This window comes from Geotrypetes seraphini, chromosome 19, assembly GCF_902459505.1.
Source record: "Geotrypetes seraphini chromosome 19, aGeoSer1.1, whole genome shotgun sequence".
NCBI lineage: Eukaryota > Metazoa > Chordata > Amphibia > Gymnophiona > Dermophiidae > Geotrypetes > Geotrypetes seraphini.
In genome coordinates this window covers 140,896-166,501 of record NC_047102.1, presented here as the reverse complement: position 1 = coordinate 166,501, position 25,606 = coordinate 140,896, and the positions used below count along the sequence as shown (strand labels likewise).

Sequence of the window (25,606 nt, the reverse complement as noted above, 5' to 3'; positions counted from 1 at the left end):
ATGTTAATTGTGAAAATTGCATTTCTCTCAAATTATAATTGTAATCATAATCAAATTAAGCAGATGGCTTTGCAGAAAGAATCTCTCTTCCTATGGTTTGGGTGACAGTTATAAAGTGAGGAATGTGCTTTTGAAGTTGACTTCATTATTGTTGCAACGATGCAGTAAAGTGCACTAGAGACTGGTGTAAATTAGTTAAATACTAAAAATGGTGTAAATTAGTGAAATATAAAAAAAAAACCATGAAGAGGAGTATATAGGAAGGACTACTGGATGAAACTGAAAGAAGCCGAGAGAGAGATGCATCTGGCGGAAGAACAAATGGCTAAAAATGTAAAAAAGGGAGACAAAAATTTTTTCAGATGTATTATTATTATTCAGATGTATAAACCGTGCCGAGCTTTGCGCTTGCGGAGATGGCGCGGTATACAAACCTAAGGTTAGCTAAAATACAGATTTAAGGTGACAAGGCATCACTAGGGATGACGATTACACAAAAACATTTAAAACCTTGACTAACAAGAACAAAAGGCAAGAGGATTGGGGGTCTTCTATACTGCCTTTTTGTAGCTTTACAACCACACTCAAAGCAGTTTACACACAGGTTCTCAAACATTTTCCCTATCTGTCCTGGTGGACTCAGGCAATGGAGGATTAAGTGACTTGCCTAGGGTCACAAGGAGCAGCGTGGGATTTGAACCCACAACCTCAGGGTGCTGAGGCTGTACCTCTAACCACTGTGCCACACTCTCCTCCAAGAAGGCATGAACTTCAAGGTAAAAGGTAATGTTTAGGGGGAATACGATAGGAGGGGATACTGAGGGTAAAATCATTCTATGTCACCCTATGATCTCAAAGGCATTGAGAAATAGAAATGTCTTTAGCATTGTCTTGAAATGATTAAGTAATGAGGCACACAGAAGGCCCCGACCAGAGATGGCTGCAAAGCAACCTGTTTAGAGTGCTGCCGGCCCTACGCTGCTCTGGAGGGAGGGTCTATAGGGCTCGCGGTTGGCGGGGTTTGGATGGGAGGGTTGGAGGGGTAGAAAGATTATCTTGGTCCGGCCCCTCTGTCAAATTTAAGAACCCACTGTGGCTCACCCCTGCCCTAACCTCAGTGTCACTCCTGCTTGATTTGAAAGACTGCTCTATACAATAAGGTTTGGTTTACAATAATAAACCAATAACAATAATTCATGAAATGAACAAGCAATAATAAATCATAGTAAAAATGACTAGTGTGCTCAAAGAATACCCTATGAAAACGAACATTCCATTCAAAGTATCCAGCATAAGAGAAGGTCTAATTCAGAACTTAGTGAAGGAGGCTGTCAAATTGGGGGAAATTTGCCACAGTCCAAATAGATGAGATCAGTCTTAAAATTAGAGAACAGGATCCAGGTAAATTAGGCAAGGGGATTGCCTCCATCTCTATTTTGCTGGTTCTGTCTTCAAAACTTTCTTCCTAGGCTAAAGGAAAGGTGGCTTTAGTAGATGACTAATAAATAGTTAACAAATGACCTTTTTGTACCTTAATTGATATCACCAGACTCTACCTTGCATCATCCTGTCCTCTCTTACACATACCCCCAATTCTATAAACGGTGCCCAAAGCTGTGATTACACATTTGGACACACAATTTGAGTAACATAGTAACATGGTAGATGAGGGCAGATAAAGACCTGAATGGTCCATCCAGTCTGCCCAACCTGAGTCAATTTAAACTTTTTAAATTTAAATTTTTCTTCTTAGCTATTTCTGGGCAGAATCCAAAGCTCTACCCGGTACTGTGCTTGGGTTCCCACTGCCAAAATCTCCGTCAAATCTCACTCTAGCCCATCTACACCCTCCCGGCCATTGAAGCCCTCCCCAGCCCATCCTCCACCAAATGGCCATATACAGACACAGACCGTGCAAGTCTGCCCAGTATTGGCCTTAGTTCAATTTTTAATATTATTTTCTGATTCTAGATCCTCTGTGTTCATCCCACGCTTCTTTGAACTCAGTCACCGTTTTCCTCTCCACCACCTCTCTCGGGAGCGCATTCCAGGCATCCACCACCCTCTCTGTAAAGAAGAATTTCCTTACATTGCTCTTGAGTCTTCTATCCCTCAACCTCAAATTATTTCCTCTGGTTTTACCATTTTCCTTTCTCTGGAAAAGATTTTGTTCTACGTTAATACTCTTCAAGTATTTGAACGTCTGAATCATATCTCCCCTGTCTCTCCTTTCCTCTAGGGTATACATATTCAGGGCTTCCAGTCTCTCCTTATACGTCTTCTGGCGCAAGCCTCCTATCATTTTTGTTGCCCTCCTCTGGACCGCTTCAAGTCTTCTTATGTCCTTCGCCAGATATGGTCTCCAAAACTGAACACAATACTCCAAGTGAGGCCTTACCAATGACCTGTACAGGGGCATCAACACCTTCTTCCTTCTACTGACTACGCCTCTCTTTATACAGCCCAGCATTCTTCTGGCAGCAGCCACTGCCTTGTCACACTGTTTTTTCGCCTTTAGATCTTTGGACACTATCACCCCAAGGTCCCTCTCCCCGTCCGTGCATATCAGCTTCTCTCCTCCCAGCATATACGGTTCCTTCCTATTATTAATCCCCAAATGCATTACTCTGCATTTCTTTGCATTGAATTTTAGTTGCCAGGCATTAGACCATTCCTCTATCTTTTGCAGATCCTTTTTCATATTTTCCACTCCCTCTTCGGTGTCTACTCTGTTACAAATCTTAGTATCATCTGCAAAAAGGCACACTTTTCCTTCTAACCCTTCAGCAATGTCACTCACAAACATATTGAATAGGATTGGCCCTAGCACCGATCCCTGAGGGACTCCACTACTCACCTTTCCTTCCTTCGAGCGACTTCCATTAACCACCACCCTCTGGCGTCTGTCCGACAGCCAGTTTCTGACCCAGTTCACCACTTTGGGTCCTAACTTCAGCCCTTCAAGTTTGTTCAACAGCTTCCTATGAGGAACTGTATCAAAGGCTTTGCTGAAATCCAAGTAAATTACATCTAGCATATGTCCTCGATCCAGCTCTCTGGTCACCCAATCAAAAAATTCAATCATGTTCGTTTGGCACGATTTACCTTTTGTAAAGCCATGTTGCCTCGGATCCTGTAACCCATTAGATTCAAGAAAATACACTATCCTTTCTTTCAGCAACACTTCCATTATTTTTCTAACAACTGAAGTGAGGCTCACCAGCCTGTAGTTTCCTGCTTCATCCCTCTGACCACTTTTATGAATAGGGACCACATCCGCTCTCCTCCAATCCCCAGGAATCACTCCCGTCTCCAGAGATTTGTTGAACAAGTCTTTAATAGGACTCGCCAAAACCTCTCTGAGCTCCCTTAGTATCCTGGGATGGATCTCGTCTGGTCCCATTGCTTTGTCCACCTTCAGTTTTTCAAGTTGCTCATAAACACCCTCCTCCATGAATGGCGCAGAATCTACTCCATTTTCTCGTGTAACTTTGCTAGACAATCTCGGTCCTTCTCCACGATTTTCTTCTGTGAACACAGAACAGAAGTATTTGTTTAGCACATTTGCTTTCTCCTCATCACTCTCCACATATTGGTTCCCAGCATCTTTTAGCCTAGCAATTCCATTTTTCATCTTCCTCCTTTCAGTAATATATCAGAAAAAAATTTTGTCTCCCTTTTTTACATTTTTAGCCATTTGTTCTTCCGCCTGTGCTTTCGCCAGACGTATCTCTCTCTTGGCTTCTTTCAGTTTCACCCTGTAGTCCTTTCTGCTCTCCTCTTCTTGGGTTTTTTTATATTTCACGAATGCCTTTATTTTCTCAGCCACTAGGTTGGAGAACCATATCGGCTTCCTTTTTCTCTTGTTTTTATTGATTTTCTTCACATAAAGGTCCGTAGCCATTTTTATCGCTCCTTTCAGCTTAGACCACTGTCTTTCCACTTTTCTTATGTCCTCCCATCCTAACAGCTCTTTCTTCAGGTACTGTCCCATTGCATTAAAGTCCGTACGTTCGAAATCTAGGACTTTAAGTATCATGCGGCCGCTCTCCACTTTAGCCATTATATCAAACCAGACCGTTTGATGATCGCTACTTCCCAGGTGAGCACCCACTCGAACATTAGAGATACTCTCTCCATTTGTGAGGACCAGAACCAATATCGCTTTTTCCCTTGTGGGTTCTGTCACCATTTGTCTGAGCAGAGCCTCTTGAAAGGCATCCCTACTTCTTTCCGATTCTGCAGACGGAACATTCCAGAACCTCCTCTTTCCTTCCAAACTTTTGGATATCCACAGTCAGATCCTTATCAATTTGCTGCAATTGAGTCGGAGGTCTGTAGACTACACCCACATAGATAGAAGTTCCATCTTCTATCTATGTGGCCCTCAGTGCCCTCTGCGCCCTCAGTGCCTGCCGCTTCTCTTTGTTTTTGTGTGGGTGCGACCCCCCTGGACCTACCTGTTCCTTGTCTTCAATGCCTTCTGTCCCTTTGCTTCACTTGCCTGTATGTGTTTCTCCTCCTTTGCACCTGCTACTCCCTCACCGTGCTGTCTCTCCTTGTGCTTTGGTATTCTATAAGCTACATGCATACTTACTGTTCATGCAACGACGTGCAGACTCTTAGGTGGTCGATGTTTTAGAAGTGGTCATTTACATTCAGACTTTTGCATGCAATTGACTTAGCAGACAGCATTCCACTAATGGAGGTCAGCATCTTCTAAATGCTGACTTCTGCAGGCAGAATTGGCCTTAGATAGTCAATGCCAGGCTATGTCTGGGCACCAGGGCACAGGCTGCCAGAGCTTATGTGGCTCCCAACTAATATTCAGTAAGGATAACAAGGAGCCCCTCCCCAATATTTGTCTCTGAACCCCCCTCCACCCTGCCTTAAAGCACTGTTTCTGCATAAAGGGCCAAGGGCAGTAGTTACGATTCACATTGGCTGTCTGTCGCTGACCCCAGAGTCTGCTTTCTGCTGAGCCTTGCCTCCTAATGTAACTTCTTGCTTTCTCAAGGGTGGGATGCAACACAGAGTAGACTCCAGGTCAGAAGCAGATGGTCTATGTAAATTGCTGCCGCTGCTCTGAGTCCTCTATGAAAGAACTCTGTTTTAAGATTTTAATGTGGTGGTGGTGGGGATTTGGAGATAGGAGGACATACTGGACTGCTAGGGGGAGGGGGGCCCAAACTGGTCCATACAGATTGGTTAGGTTGACCCTGATTGAATATAAGCCAGAACACACATAATGGCAGGTGCCTGAACCTCTACAATCTCCTCCTTCCTCTGCCCTAATCCTGGTTTCCTCATTCCTCCCTCCTAAAGTAATAGCTCGGCCTGGGCTGATCACGCCACCTACCTTTGCAGTCCCCTGGTGGTCTAGGGAGAATACAGGCAGGAGTGATTCCTACTCATTCCTACCCGATGTAGCTGCTCCGACCTCTAGTGGCAGCCTGGCCATACTTCCAAAGTACTGAATGTACCTGCATTTTTTAAACCCTGCAATTAACTGTGCAGTTCAAATATTCATCCAGTAATGAATGTGTTAAAATTTATGGAAGCGGTTGTTTATTATTAAAAGTAGCAGTGAATAGATGAATGACCAAAGATTTTATTCATTTCTAGTGACACTTTCTGCTGCTTTGCCTTCCTACTTCCGGGGCTTCACGTTGATTGCTGTAAAGGAAGGCAGGGAGGGAGATTCGGAGGATGATCATGCGGGGACTTTCCAAGTAAGAAAATGTCTTTTTCTAAATATCACAACTGGCTCCTTTGTATATGCAGATTGGCTACGTGTACAAAAGCCACAATTTATTCAGGTAGATAACTAGGGCACAGAGATTTTAAGGGGATTTTAGGTGGGCTAAAGATATATATATGTGTTCCCATTTTGCAGTGGAAGTCCATGCGTATAAAACACATGTACCCAGAGGCTTTTGCATCAGCTGGGAGCTGTAAATGAAGGGATTAAGAGGATCATTATACTTAATCCAACACTTCCCCCTCTTTTGCAGCTTTGATAGCTATTTTCAATGATTAATTTGTACAGTTTTAAGAAATTAGCAGATTATAGTTTTATATGCCAACAGCCACAAGGAACCTGTGAAGTCACATGTGCTGAACGATGCTGCTTTTCTTTTTTTCATACAATTTGGCAAATAGCTGCTCAGGCTCTGTCTGCTGGCAGGTGCAAATTTACATAAAAGCTTCTATGTTCAGCAGAGCCTTTTGCAAAATACTGGGGAAACATGAACATTCCAACCTGGAATGTGCCCCTATGCAAACAGGAGGGTTCACATAGATTGTAATAGTGAGCACAATATCCATTTGACTGGATTACCAAATATTCTGTAGAGCTATCCAGTGAGAGACTGCTGTACTTATCCTAGGAATAAGCAGTGGATTTTCCCAAGTCCATCTTAATAATGGCTTATGGACTTTTGTTTTAAGAAAATAGCCCAACCTTTTTAAAATCCTGCTAAGCTAACTGCTTTCACTACATTGTCTGGTAATGAATTCCACCATTTAATTACATGTTGAGTGAAGACATATTTTCTCCATTTTGTTTAAAATCTACTACTTAGTAGCTTCATTGCACGTCCCCTAGTCTTAGTATTTTGGAAAAAAGTAAACTAGCAAGTCACGTTTATCTCTTCCATTCCACTCAGTATTTTATAGACTTCTAACATACTGTATCTCCCCTGAGCCACCTATTCTCGAGGCTTAAGAGCCCTAGCCACTTTAGCCTTTCCTTTCATCCCTTTTATCATTTTTGTTGTCCTTCTCTGAACCTTTTCTAATTCCGCTACATCTTTACAGTATTCAAAACGTGGCCGCACCATGGAGTGATACAAAGGCATTATAACATTCTTATCTTGTGAACTGGGCGGTCTGTCCTAGTATAGCAGCTGTTATGCTGAAAACCTGGTTATTCTCAAAAATGTAACTCCTCCTCCCTCTCTGGTTATTCTAGTCCTCTAAATTTTCTCTTCATTTTGCCTCTTCCCTCCACTGGAGTTCCTTTCTACCCTAACTCTTGTTAACCGTGTCGAGCTTTACGAATGTAGAGATGATGCAGTATACAAACCTAAGGTTTAGATTAGATAATTTGAATGGTACCATTAATATGTAACACCTCTTTTCTAGATTATAGATGAAGAAGATACACAGTTCATGAGTAACTGTCCTGTGGCTGTCACTGAAAGTACTCCCAGGCGCAGGACACGCATTCAGGTTCTCTGGACAGCACCTCCTACTGGAACTGGTTGCGTAATTTTAAAGTAAGTATGATTGTGAACAAGAACAAATGGAGATGTAGACCATTATCCATCCAAAATGCTGGAACCAACTACCACTTAACACTACAATCTTGTGACCACTATCTCAGGCTCAGAAAACTTTTAAACATTTCCGTACCAAGCCAGGGAGCCAACCCTGAAATTTCTTTCCCGCTTAATGCCTAAGTGGGTTACAATAAAAACATACATAATCAAAATATACTCAGACATATTATAAGACTAAACATCATCTTGTCCTGTTCTTCCAAAATCCCAATAAAAACTAGCCATAACTCTAATAAAAAGTTTACACAATACAAACTATAAAATGCATTCATCATCAAAACTAATAAAAAGCTTTTAACAATTAAATACGTTTTCAGCTGCTTTCTAAAAGACACTTTCTCTCTGCACAATCTCCAAAGACCCTGGCAACGCGTTCCATAAATGTGGATCCACAACAGAAATTGCTGATGTTTGCGTTTCTTTATAATGTGTATCAATTGATAACCTCATAGTGGATTATGACCTCAAGTTTCTGGGAAGTATATACTGTTTTAACATCTAGGTACCAAGGTGTCAACTCCATAAATCACCTGATATACAATTGTCAAGATTTTGTACTCAGTCCTTAAATGAATTGGTAACCAATGTAGACTTTTCTGTGTTGGTGTAATATGATCATTCCAAGCTACACCTGTAATCATTTGCGCTGCAGCATTCTTCACTATCTGTAGTGCTTTAATTTTAAATTTTGCAATACCCACCATCAAAGAGTTACAAAAATCGAGCTTGGACATCACCACATACTGAACCACAGTCTGAAAATCTGATATGACCATCATAGATTTTACCCTCGACAATAATCTCAACTGAAATAAAGCACCCTTAACAACTTCTAATCTAATCTAATCTTCCATTTGTGAGTCGCACATACCTATACAGGCTCGAGGCGACAGATCAAAGAGAAGGGAAAGTAGAGGGGGGGGGAAGGGGTAAGGAGAAGCTAGAGGAGTGAACATTGAAGTAGGGGGAGCTATATAGAAACTAAGGCAGTTAATTGTCAGAGGTGGGACATAACGATGAGCCAACGATGACCTACATGAACTTGTAACTATGTAAATTTGTAACTATGACCTAACTGTATTAGTATCTGTACTGACCTACCTGGACTAGCAGCCCTATTGACTGTCTCTGTCAAATTGTCCATTGTAACTTCCCGAGTACCGGTAACTGACACAACCTCTTGTAATGTAATCCGACCTTGAACTGAATAGGTGAAGGTGGAATAGAAAACCTGATTGGCATAACATTAAGCTGTTGATAATGAAGAGATGTTGTCTGTGTGATAAAAATTTCTCCCCTTCACCACTGAGTACTTACATTTTGTCCTATGATGGGAAGGATCTAACTGGAGGTTGATGGGAACATCTTACACCAACACCCCCCTCCCAAACACTCCAACCTATATGGGAAATATAGATTCAAAACTCATGAAGGATTGGAGTTAGACCTTTTAGGAAAAACTGATCCATGCAGACTGCAGAGTTAAGTTTAAGATGAGAGAATAAAAATAATCCATCCAAAAAGACCCATTGAAAATAAACATTTTATCCAAGCCTCTCCCCACCAAACCAAGCACTTCCCAAAGCAATCAACGAATCACAAAGTCCCCTGATGATGTAAATTAAGACCTCTTTTCAAAAGATCATTCTGGCTTATGTGGGCCTTCAGATTTATTCAGTGTAGCCTAAGGGAGGAGAAAGCTAGCAATTGTAGCAAGTCAGGGTAGGACAGGAGGGTGGTGAAACCCAAGGGAAGGGGCATTCAGTGCTTATACATCATATTTCTTCTTACAGCTGGAGAGAGGAGGGGGGATTGAATGCTTCCTGCATGCTTCAATGTGCTGCTTGAATCATGCACATGTTCAAACACCTCATTGAATCATGCAGAAACATCAATATGGCTGTAATCTGAATGAAATTTTAAAAAAGGATGCTAGAGGCTCAGCACTGAAACTAACAAGGGCCGGCCAAATGATGTCTGACACCTGAGACAAACATTCAGCTTTCTTCCTTTCACTATCTTCCCTCCTTTCCTCCTTCCCCTTCCTCCATGAAACATCTCTCTCTTTCCCTTCCCCTATGTAGCTGTTCTGAGCCTTTCCTGGACATGTCAGTGCTACCTCTCCCTCCCAAATTTGCCACCCTGGTGGTCTGATTGGATACACTGCTTGAAACTGGGGTGGCATGCTATATTGTTGAGGTAGGACGTGGCTGCCCCGTTGTGATGTCTAAGTGTTGATTGTATTTTTGAGTGTACAAAACAAATTTAACTGCAAAATAAAATAATAATAATAATAAATTTCAGAGGTTTCAAAGTGAAAGTAACAATAGACTGGAGATGGTTAAGTTAGGGATAAACAGCTAGTAAGATAATCTAAGTTACTTAATTGCTTTTTACTTTTCAACAGAGCAAGCATTGTACAGAAACGAATTATATATTTTCAAGATGAGGGTTCTCTAACCAAGAAATTATGTGAAGAAGGTAAGAACTGACAAAAAAGCATGTTTGAAATGTGTCCGCAATAGTGATTCAGGTTAACATGTCCAGCAATCTATAAAGAGTTGGTTTGTCTCGGGGTGGTATCTCCAGATGGTTTCATTTTGCAGCAACCACCTAATACACTGAAAAATTACTCAAAACAGCCTCAGGGACTCAACAATCATAGATGGCAGCCTTAGCTATACTGGAGCACAGAATCGTATCATTGGCTGCATATGCCAGAAAGAAAGAGCACTTTTAGAAACAAAAAATTGGCACAGTATAGTGTCACAAATAGAAAAAAGAGCAGGGTATTCCAACAGCAGAGCAGGACTGGTAGAGGAAGAAGGTCTCAAAAATAGAAGAAAAAGACCCCCCCCCCCCACCCCGAAAACTGATCAGTCTGACCCAGTAAGGCTAAGGAACTCTTTCTTCAGCCTTCTGCCATGTTTTCTTGGTTCTTGAGGACCCTTTTTCTCTCCATACATAGTTCAGAATAGTGTCTTGGCACTGACCCTGCACCAAAACCTGAGTCAGGCAGAAAGTGTTAGAGATGATAGTACTCCGAGAGCTCCCTTTTAAAAAGCGCCTACAAATCTTCAAGCATCACAAGCTTTCTAAAAATGACCCCAACGTGATTCCTATCACTGCAATCCATATCATTTCACGGCACTGCACTGTGTGTGCTCCATCCCCCCTCCATCCCTTCACTATGCAGGTAGCATTGGGCTGATCCATATATTTTCTGCAAATCCAGGAGCTAAAGCAAGCACTGGATTGTTTAGAGGCCACATATGTGACCCTTGATGAAGCTGGTAAAGATGGTGAAATGGGTTCTGACTGTCATTAAAAGATAAGTGTGGCTTCAATTTCCACTTTGTGTGTTGCTGCTAAATGTATAAGCATATTTCAACAGATAATTAATTTTGAGGAAATATAGTTTACACATGGTGTTAAATGCTGTCATAATACAAGTAATATATTGGGGCTACTATTGAGACTGTGGGAAGGAGGCTGATTAACTCCCTTGGGAAATGGTGACCTCAGAGAATCAATTCCAGGCCATTTTCAGGAACCGGCAACCAGCATTGAATATCTTGTGCCTCAAACAGAGCCACTTAAGCTGATTTGAAGTGCCAGCTAGTTACATTATAGTGGTGAAAGACAGAGCTGCTAAACTTGGATGGTCAGAGTTGAAAATAAGAACCTAAGAATAGCCCAATCCAGGTCACTAATATCTGGCCCAAACCCAAAGAGTAGCAATATCCCATGCTATCGATCCAGGGCAAGCAGTTAGCCAGCAAGCTGTTAAGTGCAAATATTCAGCTCTCATCTGATACCAGATAGTAACACTTAATGCAAATAAACAGATGTATTCAATTCATTAATATCCCTTTTCTTCAGGCTGTTTGTATGCATTGTTTTCTCTTTTGATTTTTTGGTTGTGAGAACTTAGAATAGCTAAGAGCTATTTCACCTCCCAGAAGTTGTTCCTGGCCAGTTTCATAGAGCTGAATATGTCCCAAAGGATATCAGAATAGGTTACCAATTAGGTACTAATCTAATCTAGTGTTTCTGAGTCGCACTATGCCTAAACAGGTTCAAGGCGACTTAGGGGCACTTTCCCTATCTGTCCTGGCAGGCTCACGGTCTATCGAATGAAGCTAGAATAATGGAGGATTCGGTCACAAGGAACAGTGTCGGCTTTGAACCCCCAACCTCAGGGTGCTGGGGCTGTAGCTTTAACCACTACTTTGAACTTTACACCCATGGCTGAATTATTGACATCTCATCCTTTGTTGTGCCTTGATTGTCTCGTCGCTGAGGGCTCCTTGGGCTCCCTCTTTGGTGTGCTCTAACCAGTATGCCCCACTCTCCTGTTTGTGTGTCTATTTTACTTCTCAAAGTAGTTGGACTATAGGTTTAAAAAAGATACCGTTATTCACATTTCAGCTGGAGAGTGAGAGTTGGATGTAGTTGGATGAGCTATCGGAATATTCAGTAGGACTCTGGAATTCGTTGTCAGAGAATGTGGTGAAATCAGTTAGCTTAGTGGGGTTTAAAAAAGGTATGGGTAATTTCCTAAAAGAGAAGTCCATGGCTTGGGGAAATCCATTTCTTGTTCCTAGGATAAGCAGCATAGAATCTTTTTTGCTACTTGGGATCTAGCTACGTACTTGGGGCCTGGCTTGGCCACTGTTGGAAACAGGATGCTGGGCTTGATGGGCCTTTGGCCTGTCCCAGTATGGCCATTCTTATGTTCTTATGACTCAACCTTTACATCTACAGCTGAACAGAACTGCTTAAAGTTATTGGAGGTTTTAGAAAATAATTGAAAGCTATGTTTTTTACATGCAATTTGGTTGAAACATTTAGTGATTTTTATGTTCTAACCCCCAGATTCTAAAAAGGTGATTGCAATTTGATGCCAACTAATGTCAGTTGTTGGGGTTAGTTGGCAATTACTTGGATTTGTGCTTGTAGAAATTGTCTCATGTGCAGCCACAAATGGGGGTGGGGTGACCCTTTAGGTGTGGTGGAATTGAATTCCGGGCTGGATTACACGTGGTCTAAGTCTACGCCCCCAGAGTGGATCATGGGATTCAGCGCTAGAAAAAGCACTCGGCCTGGTTCTTGCCAGGATCTACTCTGCCATTTACTGAATCCAGCTCTATGTAGTGTGGTATCTTTTGTGTATTTTCATGTGTACGTTATATTGTTCCTTATTCAGAAATGTGGATGGTAGAATATAAATAAAATTAAATGACTTTGCTATCATCAGACTTGTCCAATTAATTCAATACTGTCTAGCTAAACTCTAAAACTCCACCTCTACAATATCCCATCCTCCTCCCACACTTTTCTCTGCATAACAAGTTACTACTACTAGGAATTATTTTTATAGTGCCACCAGAGTCCCTGCCCTAAGGAGCTTACAATCTAGACAGACACACAGGATGCTATGGATACAGTTAAGGGGAATGGTTAGCTGAAAACAGTTAGGCCCGGATTCTGTAAACGGCACCTACCTTTCATGAGAATCATGTCCACAGAAGCGCTAACCGTGCCTACAGTGGCGTTAGGCTTCATAAGGCGCTTCTATAGGTGTTATAACTGTGCTCTTTCTGAGGCACCTCCAATTTTTTAAATGACATTTTAATTGGTTTTTAATTGGCAACTAACTTAGGGCGCCATTTTTAGAATCGGGCCCTTAATGCACTCAGTAAGGTTGCTGGAGGATTTTCAAAATGAAAGATTTATCACCTCTTGAATATAGACCATATTACTACCTACCACATTTCAGACAGTGTTTGGAACTGCTCATGTTTAATTTTCAGACCTAACCATATCTGCAATTGAGAAAAGTTTTTCATTTTATTTTTTAGACCCAACACTGAATGGGTCGACAGAGAAGCCAATCTTTAATTGCTGTGCTTGTGGCACTGCCAAATACAGACTTACATTTTATGGAAACTGGTCAGAAAAGACGCACCCGAAGGAATACCCACGTGAGTGTGTGAAATTTTATGTCTGCATAGTTCAATTTTCAGTTGCTGCATTGAGGATATGGATCAGATTCTTGAAATCTTATTGGCATAATAATCTGTATAAGTTAGCCAAGTAATCCAGAGCAAGAATTAATTTTCAAAGCTTTCTCCATAGTTAAAACAGTGGTTTACTGGCAGAAATGGACTGGTCATGAAAACATTTACCCACTCTAGAGGAAAGCATTCATGCTAGTGAGAATGGGGCAGGGTTTACAAACAATGCATATTTTGATTTAGAAAAAGAACCCACAGAAATTAACAAATAGAAATGCATTTGGATGCTTTTCCTGGGAGAATTTTCATTTAATGCACACTTGCAAATTAGACTGCATTCTTTTCATTAGTCTAGACGAAGGCAATCTTCAAAGCTTTTCTTGCCCATTTTAAAACTGCTTCCTTCCCCTTCCAGTGGCTGTGTCTAGCTATGCCCATAAAGCTGAGTCAGAGCAGAAAGTGATAAGGGCTGTGAACATATTTGCAGGGCTCCCTTTTCAATAAATGCCTGCGGGAACAGTGCTCTTGCAAACCTTCAAGCATCACAGGCTTTCTAAAAATGACCCAATGTGATTCTTATCACTGCAATCCAGATAATTTCACGGCACTGCACTGTGTGTGCTCCGTCCTTCCTCTATGCAGGTAGCAGTGGGTTGCTTAGAGGGATTTTCACCGGATATTCAGTGATTCAAGTGGGCAGGAAGGGTTTAATCCCTTTGAAATGCCCAACTGCTGATACTCAGTGGCACTGAACTTGGCAGAGCCTCTGAATATTACAGAGGGCAGCAGGGGGGAGAGGTTGCCAGCAATATTCAGTGTTGGGACCTGCATTGCAAACAACAGCTCAAAAGCTATCCCAATTAATTGGGTTAGCTATACAAGTCCTAATCTAATCTAATACACAACTTATTAATCACACTATACCAAAAAGGTTGAAGGCAATTTACGTTCAAAGAGGCCACAAAATCTTTGAGAAAATACAAAATCCTGCCTAAATTTGCCTAACTTTTTCTATGCAGTTTGAGTCCCCTCCAGCCCCCCTCAAAAGAGCCCCCAGCTCATGACTAAAGAAATCTCCCTCCTACTCATGCTGGAATCTGTCCTCCAACTGCTGGAGCCAACTCTGCCTTCTCCATAGTTGATGTCTCTGCCTAAGAGTTCTGGGACGCCGGAAAGCCCTCCAGCTCAGCTAGGGAAACTGCTTCTTGTCCCTTCTGAGCTGCCGTAGTTTTCCTCTCTCGCGGCCTGCAGGGCTGAGCAATACCTCGCTCCCGAGCCCCGCGACTTCTCTTTGACTCGGCAGAGCCGGTTCGCCCTGAGGGGAAGATGTAAAGAAGCCCACAATCGTCTCCTGCCTTTGCGAGGTGAGCTCAGGTTGCTGGGCTGTGGCAGCTGCTCTTCCCCTTCTTTTAGACATTATGAGATAGGGTATTATTAATATTATTATTTATTTATATGCCGCCATACCGGGGAGGTTCTAAGCGGCTCACAACATGAGAAAAAAAGTACATACATACATTTTCAATAAAAATCTCAATACAATACAATAAAAGGCAGTGCATACATTTCAGTAAAATTAATCAGAATAAAAAGTACAGGAATGAAAAAGATTTCGACAGGAGAACGTGTTGCAAGCGTCCTCACTGCACCGCGGCTATCTTGCTTCTCCCCAGTAAGACATTGGCATTTCAAGCAGATAAACTGCAATCTTGGTTAGGGATTAGGGAAGCTGGGCCTCTTCTCCCTTGAAAAGAGGAGACTGAGTGGGGACATGATCAAAACATTCAAGGGACTGAAAGAGATAGACTTAGTAGATAAGGACATGTTGTTCACCCTCTCCAAGGTAGAGAGAACGAGAGGGCAGAGAGAAGTTAAAAGGGGATAGATTCCGTACAAACGTAAGGAAGTTCTTCTTCACCCAGAGAGTGGTGGAGCACTGGAATGCTCTTCCGGAGTCTGTTATAAGGGAAAACATGCTCCCGGGATTCAAGACAAGGTTGGACAAGTTCCTGCTGAACCGGAACTAACGCAGCTACGGCTGGTCTCAGTTAGGGCACAGGTCTTTGACCTAGGGGCCATCAAGCCCTGTCATACTGTTCTTTTCGAAAATTAGTTAAGACCAATTTGTTTGACAAATTCATTACTTAAATTAGGAGTCTTTTAAGATTGTAATTAGTGTATTCACTGTGCGATTGTATTATCACTGATTGTCCAGTTTCTCTTTTATGTCAACTGCCTAGAACTGTATAAAAGAATAAAGTTATTATTATTATCGAATCTGCTCAGGAAGAAGGGCCACATTTTCTGTTATTCTCTATTTCTTTGTACCTTCCACACAGGGCAAGTTGTGTTCTGCCAATTTCTGCATGCTTGCTCTTTGCGATGACATCGTCTATTCAGTGCAGGTTACCTTCAGCTTGCTTGTATTATTAGGTTTGCACTTTCCAGGTTACGTTTACATGCTTGAGTTATTGGAGTTGCATTTTCCATACAATATAGGTTGCATTCCACATGGATTTTAGAAGCACAAAAGTCATTGAGGCAATTCTATAAGTGGACATCTACATTTAGGTGTCCTGAGGATGTGCAGTTGAAGCATATTCTAGAAACCCCTAAATGCAAATACACACTATACAAGTTAATTGTGTATTTACAGAAACTGCTTAGGTGGCCTGCTAGCATTTGCATTAGTATTGCATGTACAAATTGCTCTTCTTGTTGTATTAGGGACCCACTGGGTGTTTCCTACTCCTCCTTGATTCCAGTTGCATCCATCAGGGTATTCCAGGCATCCATGATGCTTTCCAGGTAGAGCTGTGGTGGGTGGTCCCTAGACTTATTTTATATCTTTCTATCTCCAGTGCAGAAAGTTCCTGCAGGTTAAGTTGTTCAGCAATTTAAAATGACATTTATTTCTTAAAGCAATTAATCCTTTTTTCCTCCATATTTTTAGGTCTAGCTAATCACTGGTCAGCAATCATAGGCGGGTCTCACTCTAAAAATTATGTCTTGTGGGAATATGGAGGATACGCAAGTGAAGGGGTCAAGCAGGTTGCTGAGTTGGGTTCTCCAGTAAAAATGGAGGAAGAGATCCGCCAAAAGGTAAGGCAGTGTGAACAACCCTGAAGAACAAAATGCGTTGATGGTTTGGCATGTTTTGTAAGTCAGTCTTTGGAATTCTTGTTTAGTTTTACATTGTGCCCAGTATATGTTGAAGGTGTACACGTAGTGGTCTGACCAGAGGGAGCGGTTCTATGCTCCATTGGAGATGTGGATTTCAGGTGTAGTAATTTGTTGTGTTATGTAGGCTGCTGTATCTAGCTGGTGGCCTTTCGTGTGTGATTTGGGGGTCTAGAACCTGGTAGGATAGAACTTTGAAAAATGAGAGGAGGTTTTCTACTTGCATTGAGGAGTGATCTTTGAGGTGTAGTCGCAGGACCAGGACATGATGTCAGAGGGTAGTTGAGACTGGTGTGAGCAGGAGGTGGAAGAGGGTGCTTGTACTGGTGAACTTTTAAAGACATATGTGAGGCAGAGGGGCACTCCTACCTTGGGGAGGGGGATGGATATGGGAGGAGGGGGCACTTTTATTTTGAGGGTATAGGGGTACTACTACTTTGGGGGGCATGGGGGTATAGCCCCCCCACAAGAGGTCAGGTGCTGCCATGGACGATTCATCATGGCTGATTCAGCGATGAAACAACTGCAGTGAAATGGCCATGAATTGGTCGCAATGAATTGTGCTAGACCTGGTCGGCTCACCTGTGGAAAAGTGATATAATTAGCTTTTGAGATATTTAATAAATAGTATTTTAAAAAATAAAAGTGGGAAACTTTTTGAAGATCAAAAACAATGTATATAGGATAAAGAGAGATCAATCATAAATCCACAAAAATACCTCCCTTTTATTCAAATTTCAAATTCTTAATTAGAAACAGTGATGAAGTTTTCTCATATCAGACTTATCTCCACTAATCACACATTTAAAGTTCTTTATAGAGGAGAGGCCTCAGAGCCCAGTGCATTGCCAGTGATTAACTATACAACAGCACTAGATAGGGAACTAACCTCATCGGCACTCTCCCCCTCCTGCCTAATTTTAAGATGATGTATATCAAAAAACTTTAAAAAAGCTTCAATTAGGCAGGGAGTTCTTATGAGTTCTTATATCTCTCAGCTTCTGTTTTCTTTGTTTTGGTCCGTTCCTGCGGTCCATTGGCAGGAACGGACCGTAGCAAAGAAAACAGAAGCTGAGAGATCATATTAAAAAAATCATCTTAAAACATCATCTTAAAATTAGGCAGGAGGGGGAGAGTGCCGATGAGGTTAGTTCCCTACCTAGTGCTGTTGTATAGTTAACCACTGACAATGCACGGGGGGGATCTGAGGCCTCTCCTCTATGAAGAACTTCAGTGGAGATAAGTCTGATATGAGAAAACTTCATCACTGTTTCTAATTAAGAATTTGAATAAAAGGGAGGTATTTTTGTGGAAACGTTTTGAAGATCCCTTATGCATTTCTGTCCTCTGGCCCTGTGTTATATGCAGTCAATATATTTGTATATATTATTTTACAATGAAGCATAAAAGAACTTTGCAGAAATCAGTTTGTAGATACTGTAGTTTCGATAATGGTAACATTTTATGGCAGTCTACATTAAGTCAAGTGATCCAGAAATGAGTTTATTTGATTTAATTATTCAGTGTTGTTATAGCTGTAATGAGAGGGAGAGCCTGCCTGGCTCTGCACTTGGTGTTCTCTACTAAAGGTCAGTGGTTTTTAAGTGCTTCGTGCTTTCCAGTAGAGATAAATGAAGTGGTAACTTGGCTTCTATCTAATGCTTCATTATTAGGCCCTGATGTAACATGAATTCCTTTTGAAATAGACGGTAAATCAGGAATATTTAGGCTCAATTCCTCTAAACATCAAGATTTAGAAAATTACATGTTTGGTTTTATTTGCTGAATTCTGCAATTTGTATCTTATATGAAAAAAGATGACTCCAAGAGAGTGAGAATTTTCCCAAAAGGAGGGGTAAAATGGTGCGGTAGCTGTGTTAGTCCACTTTTGTAGGTAATCAATAGATTACAAAGAAAAGAGAATAAGATGTTGCCTTTGAAAGTTAATCAAACATCTAAAGGAATAGCAATTTCTTCAACTCAGAAATGAGCAAATGTGGAACTTTGTAAGTCAATATTAATTTCATTTTACAGTGCCTGGCCTAACCTTTTGTGACCGCTTAACATCTAGGTTAGTGGTCCCACTCTTTCGTGCCAGATGGCACACAGCAGTCCTTTGACGGTGGAGTCCTCAAGTGTGAGATCAAATGGAGGCTTGTAAGCTTTAGAGTGCCTCTGAAACCCTCCCCTGGCTGCCTTCTCTCTGATAACAGGACTCTTTGAAGAGGGAAGATGGGTGGGGGAGGAGGGGGAGGTGGTAGGTGGTAGGTGGTAGGGTTGACTTGGCAATAGAGCTTTGCGGGAGCCTGGAAGGAGGACTTGAAGACTGATAATAGACAGTAAGTTTTAAATTGCTTCTGCTTGTATATAAATTGTTGCAGGGAATGGGATCAGAAAGTCTAATGAAGTATGTCACTTTCCCAATAAAGAGAGCTACCTCCCAGTATAATGGTCATTGACGCTTAGCTATTCTATGAGTTCATATGGTCGTTTGAAATCTTTGATAAACAAATCTTTTGAGTTTATAGGAAGAAAGCAATTGTCTAGTTATACTTATGGGCCAATTTCAGTTGTGCCTTTTTTTAAAAAAAGTGATTGAAAAAATGGTACTACAACATTCAGAATGCTGGATGTTTGGATCCATTCCAGTTTGGTTTTTGGAAGGCATGTAGTGTCGATCTACTGCTGCTGTCTGTTCTTGACACTTTAAGAGAAGAGATGGATGGAAAACAGGGTATTTGTATGTTCTCTTTGGATGTGTCCGGAGCATTTGCTGTACTGTTGACATAATTAGAGTGCTGGCATTGGGGATGTAGTGCTTGCATGTTTCAATATTACCTCCTGAGAAGATCTATCTGTGTGAAAGGAGGATGACGGTTACGAAAGGAGTTCCATAGGGGTCAGCTTTGTCTGCGTTGCTGTGTAACTTCTACATGGCAAGCCTAGGGAAAGGGATGGAATATAGGATTTATGCTGATGACATTCTGTTCTACTTCCCGATAAGTAAATACATACAAGGGATTGAAGGGAAGGGGTAAAACGCGGATCTTAACCACACATCCTTAAAAATCTTAATTTATTGACAGCTGAGGTTTCAGATTTCATACCTCCAGGTCTGCGTTTTAGGCCCTCATTCCATTACTGCTTTTTCTGACCCCAAGGATCTCTGTTGACAGTCTTATTAATAATCAATTTGAGGAAACACTTCCGCTAAGGGAGGTCTGCGGTTTATCCCAGAGCTGCAGCAGGAAAATGTATTGTTGCTTGGTTCAACCTGGTCTTGAATCCAGACCAGCAGAGCTCAAGACAGCTGCCCTAACCTCTAGGCTACCTTCTTAGTTTGTGAAATAATAAAGTTTTGGCACTTTTAGTCTCAACGTAGGGAGGGAAAAGCATTAGGATCCATCAGAGCCATAACCTATGCTGAGACTAAAAAGATTGAAAAATCACCGTTTTCCCGGGTTCCCTGTGATTTTCCCGTGCCGTTTAAGGGAAAAACTGACACCTGCGGCAGCCATCTTGGAAGGCTCCCCTTGCCTCCACTTCTACCAGAGACGCGAATGGTGTGTCTGGTGTCCCTAAAATGGATGCGGAAGGCGTTTCAGTGACAGCCAAGCGCAGCTCTGGGGAAAAGTTTCATAAATCATCTATACACAGAGTGGCCCTTGTCGCAGGTGACTTCCTTCCCCCAGAGTTTGCGTTTATGATGTTTCAGGATTTTGTCTGTTTTATTCTACTCAGCGTCCAGCTCGGCAGAGGGGATCTGCCCTTTTCCTGGATTTCAGCATGTCTCTCTGTTCTCTCTATGGGATCCCTAGGAGAGCAGGCGGGCAGTTCCCGCCATCGCTTCTGCTTCAATCTCTGTATTTCTGCTGTTTCTTCTCACAGATCTTTGGGATCCTCATGTAAGTGGGTCCCCCCAAGCTTGGGGATGACCCAGCTGTGCACAGGCTTTTTATGCCTAGCCGCCGGGCAACCTTTATTTCTGAGTCTCTCAGGCAGTTGAACCTGAATTCAGGCCATCCAGACCAGCAGGTATTTTCCATGAAAAGTGATCAGCATCCGCTGTCCGCTTCGGACCGTCCTGATTTGGCAAGAATCCTCTCAGTGGTTTGGGAGGCCCTGGAGAGTGCCCTTAAATGCGCTAGGACCATGGCGCGATTGTATCCCATGGCCCTGGAATTCACCAAATGCCTGACCCCGCTGACTGTGGGTTCGGCTTTGGCGCAGGTCACTAAGTGCACTTCCTTGCCCTCGTTTGTGAGGGTAGTCCTGAAGGATGTTCAGAAAAGGCGAGTGAATTTCATCTTGAAGTGCCTTTTCGATTCCACAGTGGTGGGAGTAAGAGCAACAGCTGCCACCTCCTTGTTACCCATGCGTGCCACACTGAGCTCCACCTGTTGCAGAGCATGTAGTCCTCCAAGACCTAGACTTCATGGTATCTAAGGTGGATTTGGCAGATGTCCTCTATGACATGATGACGGTCTTTGCTAAGCTTGGAGCTTACTCAGGGTCAACCTGGTGAATGCTCTGGATTCATTAGTGGTATGCTGATCTTCTAAAGCCATGCTGAGCAGATTGCCTTTTAAAGGTTTGCTCTTGTTTGGCCAGGGTCTGGACAACTTCATGGCCAGTCTACAGGACCATAAGCCAAAGGTGTTATCCGGTCTAAGCCTTGCCCAGCCCAGGGTTAGTGCCGGCAGTGTACAAAGGGATAAAAGTAATCCCTGATAGTGTGCATCCCGTTCTCCTAGACCCCGATTTTCTATTACCCACCAGTCTCCTCAGCACACCACCGCCAAGGAGATCCACACACACACACATTTCAACCTGTATCCAGTACCACACTCTACTCAGACATTCCTCCCATGCACTCTCCCTCCTTCCCCAATATGAGAGACTAGAGGAAGAAGGAAATATGCTTTCCACAACTCTATGTAAGCTAACAGTTCTGCATTCATGATATGTTTGTAATAACATAATTCAAAACATAATTCAGTCTGTTGATGCTGTGATCCTTTGGTACTGGCAAGGAGCCCCACGGGGTAAGAAGCTGAATCTGCCAGTACCTGTCAGATGCCCTTTGGGTCAGCAATAATATTGATGGCCTACGCATCTACTCCTTTACTCTCTCTCTCTCCCTCTCTATTTTAAAATCTTCAGTGAGACTTGAATCCGCAATGCAATTTAAGAACATAACAACAGTTGTCCTGGATCAGACTGATGGCCCATCTGGTCCAGTTTCTTGCTTCCAACAGTGTCTAATCCAGAACACAAGTACATGGCAGAATCCAGAAGAGTAGCAAGATTCCCTGCTACTGATCCCAGGACAAGCAGACTATGGACTTTTCCTTTAGAATCTTGTCTAAACCTTTTTTTTTTTTAAATCTAGATATGTTAACTGTTGTAACTACATCTTCAAGCAACAAGTTCCAGAACTTAACTATTCACTGAGTGAAAAATTATTTCCTTCTATTCTTTTTAAAGCTGTGTAACTTAATTGAGTGTCCCCTAGTCTTTGAAAGAGTAAAAAATCAATTCACATTTACCCATTCTACACCATTCAGGATTTGACAGGCCTCTATCACAGATTTACCCAACCTATGGCCCAGGAGGCAGAACTCTGCCCTCTGAGTGCTTTTTATCTGGTCTTTGGAAGCTTGTAATTCATGTGGTGCTTATAGCAAGATTCCTGCTTCCCCGCCACAACTCAGATCTCTGTGTGCTGGAAGTTCGGATTGGTCTTGCGGCATGAGACCAACCTGAATTTCCATCCCCATGTATCTCAGACTTGCAGAGCACCAAGTAATAGTGGAGAAGCAGGAGTCCTATTGTTCTGCAACTGAAGCCGGGTGAGGGGAAAGAGTCTGGGAGTACATGACAGAGTGACTAGGTAAAGCCTGCATGGAGATGAGAGAGAGACTGGCCGGGAGGGGACGACATACTTGCATTCTGCCACTGTTTGACGAAATGTGTGGCAAAATATCAAAAGGTTGGACAAGCCTGCTCTATCATATCCCTCTTCAACCATCTCTTTTCCAAGCTGAAGAGTCCTAGCCTCTTTAGCCTTTCCTCATGTGAGAAGAGTTTCTTCCCCTTTCTCATTTTCATTGTCTTTCTTTGAACCTTTTCTAATTCTGCTGTATCTTTTTTGAGATATGGTGACCAGAAATGAATGCACAAGGTGAGATCACACCATGGAATAATTCAGAGGCATTATAATGTTCTTTGTCCAAAACCAAGATATTTCAGAGAATGTGAACAAAGACAGTGGCATTCAGCAGAATCTAGTTCCCATGGAAACCTATTTCATAATGCCATGGTAGTGAAAAGGTTACAGGAGGCAACTGCACTGACCGGTGAAACACCATTGAATTACCAACAACTTTTAGGAGACAGATAAACTCTTGATAACTTATAATATTTATTGCATCATAACACACAATATTAGTTTGAGAGAAATGGATGAAGGATCTAATGAGACAATACGTATGGTAACTTCCGTGCCTGAAAAACATCTGGTTCCTGTGGAATCATGGGGCAGAAGGTCTTCTGTTTTCTTTTTTGCTTTTAGGAGTCAATTATGAGCCTTTTTGATATTTCTTAAGAGGTAGTGTATAAAAATGTTTAAATAAATGGAGGAAATCAAAAGGAACTTTATAAAGTCAAGATCCCCAAGTTAAACTAACTATGCCTCAATTCAATTACCTGGTGAGTCTTTCATGGGACATTCATTCTTTTCTTTTTGTTTCTTTATTGTTGCCTTAATACAGGGGTAGGCAATTCCGGTCCTCGAGAGCCAGAGTCAGGTCAGGTTTTCAACATTTCAGGAAATGGAAGCTGATGCCTCAGAATCCTCTACACTCCTTTCAGAGGCATAAGGGACCCAGATCACCTCCAAAAGAGGGGAGAAAGGGGCAAAGATAGGTAGAAAGCAGAATATTTTTCCAAACAAAATCTTAATTGATGCATCTTTAGATTTTTGATGTAATTATTGTGTGTTTCATTATTTTGTACATTATCTTATTTGGGGTGTCATATTGGGGACTTGATTCTATCAAATTCAGGGCCTTAAGAACCCTGTGGAAAACACTTACTAAAAAGCAGATATTCACAACTTCTTATCCTATCTCCAGCCCAGAATACTGATATGTGATGGTCCTGCTAGGTTCCACCAGATAGTTAGTTTTGTACATCTCCAACTTGGGTCATTGTTTCAAGCCTTCATTCTATTTTTATGTTAATTTGGTAATGACATAAAATTGTTCAAAGTGATTAAATCATAAGAGGATTGTGAAAACTTGCAAGAGGATCTTGGGAGACTGGGCATCAAAATAGCAAGAGCAAAGTGATGCATGTGTGAAAGAGGAGCCCGAACTATAGCTACATGAAGCAGGGTTCCACGTCATAACCCAGAAAAAGGATCTTTGTGCCGTAGGTGATGATATGTTGAAATTCTCTGTTCAGTGTGCGGTGGCAGCTAAGAAAGCAGGAAAGGAATAGAAAACAAATATGAGAATTTTATATTGGCTGCACCTCAAATACTGGGTGCAATTCTGGTTGCTGCATCTTAAAAAAGGTATAGCCCATAACACCTAGTATGGCCTTTCCATTTCCCTCCAGGAACCAGGCTACCTTTTTGTACCCTGGACATGCCTGAAGCAGGTCTAAATAAGGACATCCTTTATAGACATGTATATTTCTTCCCCTTGAGTAGTCACTGTTAGATGTACATATTCCAGGCCCTCCCTGATCCCACGAACACATGCCCGTCACACATCCCCTTGTTAGCTGGATGTGCTGCAGTGTTGTTCATCTCTTCTCTGCCTTTGCAAAATTGATACTTGGACTTTTCTCACACTCTCTCACACGCTCCAGATAATACCTACATGCCTTAGATATGCTTCAAAACTCTTCACACCACACTCCTACCTCCTTCCCGTACTAGACTTCCACCTACAGCTTCTGTCTGTCAATTGTCACACATACCATCATCCTCGTTGGTCTCTGGCCCCCACTCCTGAGAGGGGGCACTTTCTTCTCATTTCCATCATGCAGCAGATTCCCTTGAGCTACCTTTAACCCTGAGAACCTCCCTAATCCTTATCAGCTGTTCTCTACTTTACTTTAGTCTCAATTATTTTGTTTCCATGAGTCCAAGGAGAGTATTGAAGCTTATCACACAAACATTGTCATGCTTGCAGTGCTTGCCATTCTATTCTCCACTTCTCTGGGAATCATTTTAATTCATTTTGTGCTTAATTAAGAATTATAAAGTGAGTTTAACTTTAATTATTAACTTCAGAGTCTGATTTCTGCATTCTGCTGTAAGAAATATTACACTTGAAAACTCTATTAACTTTCTAATTAGAAACATCATCTTATGGCTATTTCTGAATACAGTGATAAATTGAATTTCTATGACTGTCCACTAAGAAGCTTATGATCATTCGAAGACACATCCATCATAATATATCAGCCATGTCTCAATAAGAGATGGGAATGGAAATGGTAGCACTAGAAATTATTTCTTTAAATTCAGGTTTAGGACAGTACAAAACTATAGCCATATCTGTTTAATAGTAAGTTCATTTTATAATTTACAAATCCTTCTATTTTTCAAATGTGTCACGTTCACTCCACTTTATTTGGTAGATCTATAAAAAGCATAATAAATGGCTGAATAGCTCAAAGTTCTGTTCGTAGGCCCTTTGGTCCTGTCATTATGACCCGTGTTTGCCCTAATTATCCCACCTGTTCCTATTGCCCCGTATGACTGAATCAAAAGAAGAAACTAATATTAGGTTTTCCTACTGTCATCTATGGAAAATGTTTTAAATTGAGATCAATTTCATAACCCATTTACCAGCCTCACTTAGAAACCTATTAAATGTACTAATTTTTCAGCTACGTTTGATAGGCCCATTATATAAATGTGAAGGATTCATTCCAAATTACTTTTCTGTCTGAGGCTTAATGCTTTGGGCCTAAATTCCATTTTGAAGTGATACAGAGGATGTAAATTAGCTTTTCTTCACCTGCACTCTGAGAGAAAGAAAGAAT

General features: G+C 41.7%; 1 protein-coding gene across 1 annotated transcript in view; it reads left to right on the top strand.

Annotated features, from left to right (window-relative positions):
• SPON1 (spondin 1) overlaps positions 1–25,606 on the top strand; it is an 85,065-nt gene that overhangs the window by 4,209 nt on the left and 55,250 nt on the right. The window contains exons 2-6 of the mRNA XM_033928707.1: positions 5,626–5,732; positions 7,147–7,280; positions 9,751–9,824; positions 13,208–13,330; positions 16,317–16,465. Of these exons, the coding sequence (XP_033784598.1) occupies positions 5,626–5,732; positions 7,147–7,280; positions 9,751–9,824; positions 13,208–13,330; positions 16,317–16,465 (587 nt within the window). The remainder of the gene's footprint in view (positions 1–5,625; positions 5,733–7,146; positions 7,281–9,750; positions 9,825–13,207; positions 13,331–16,316; positions 16,466–25,606) is intronic.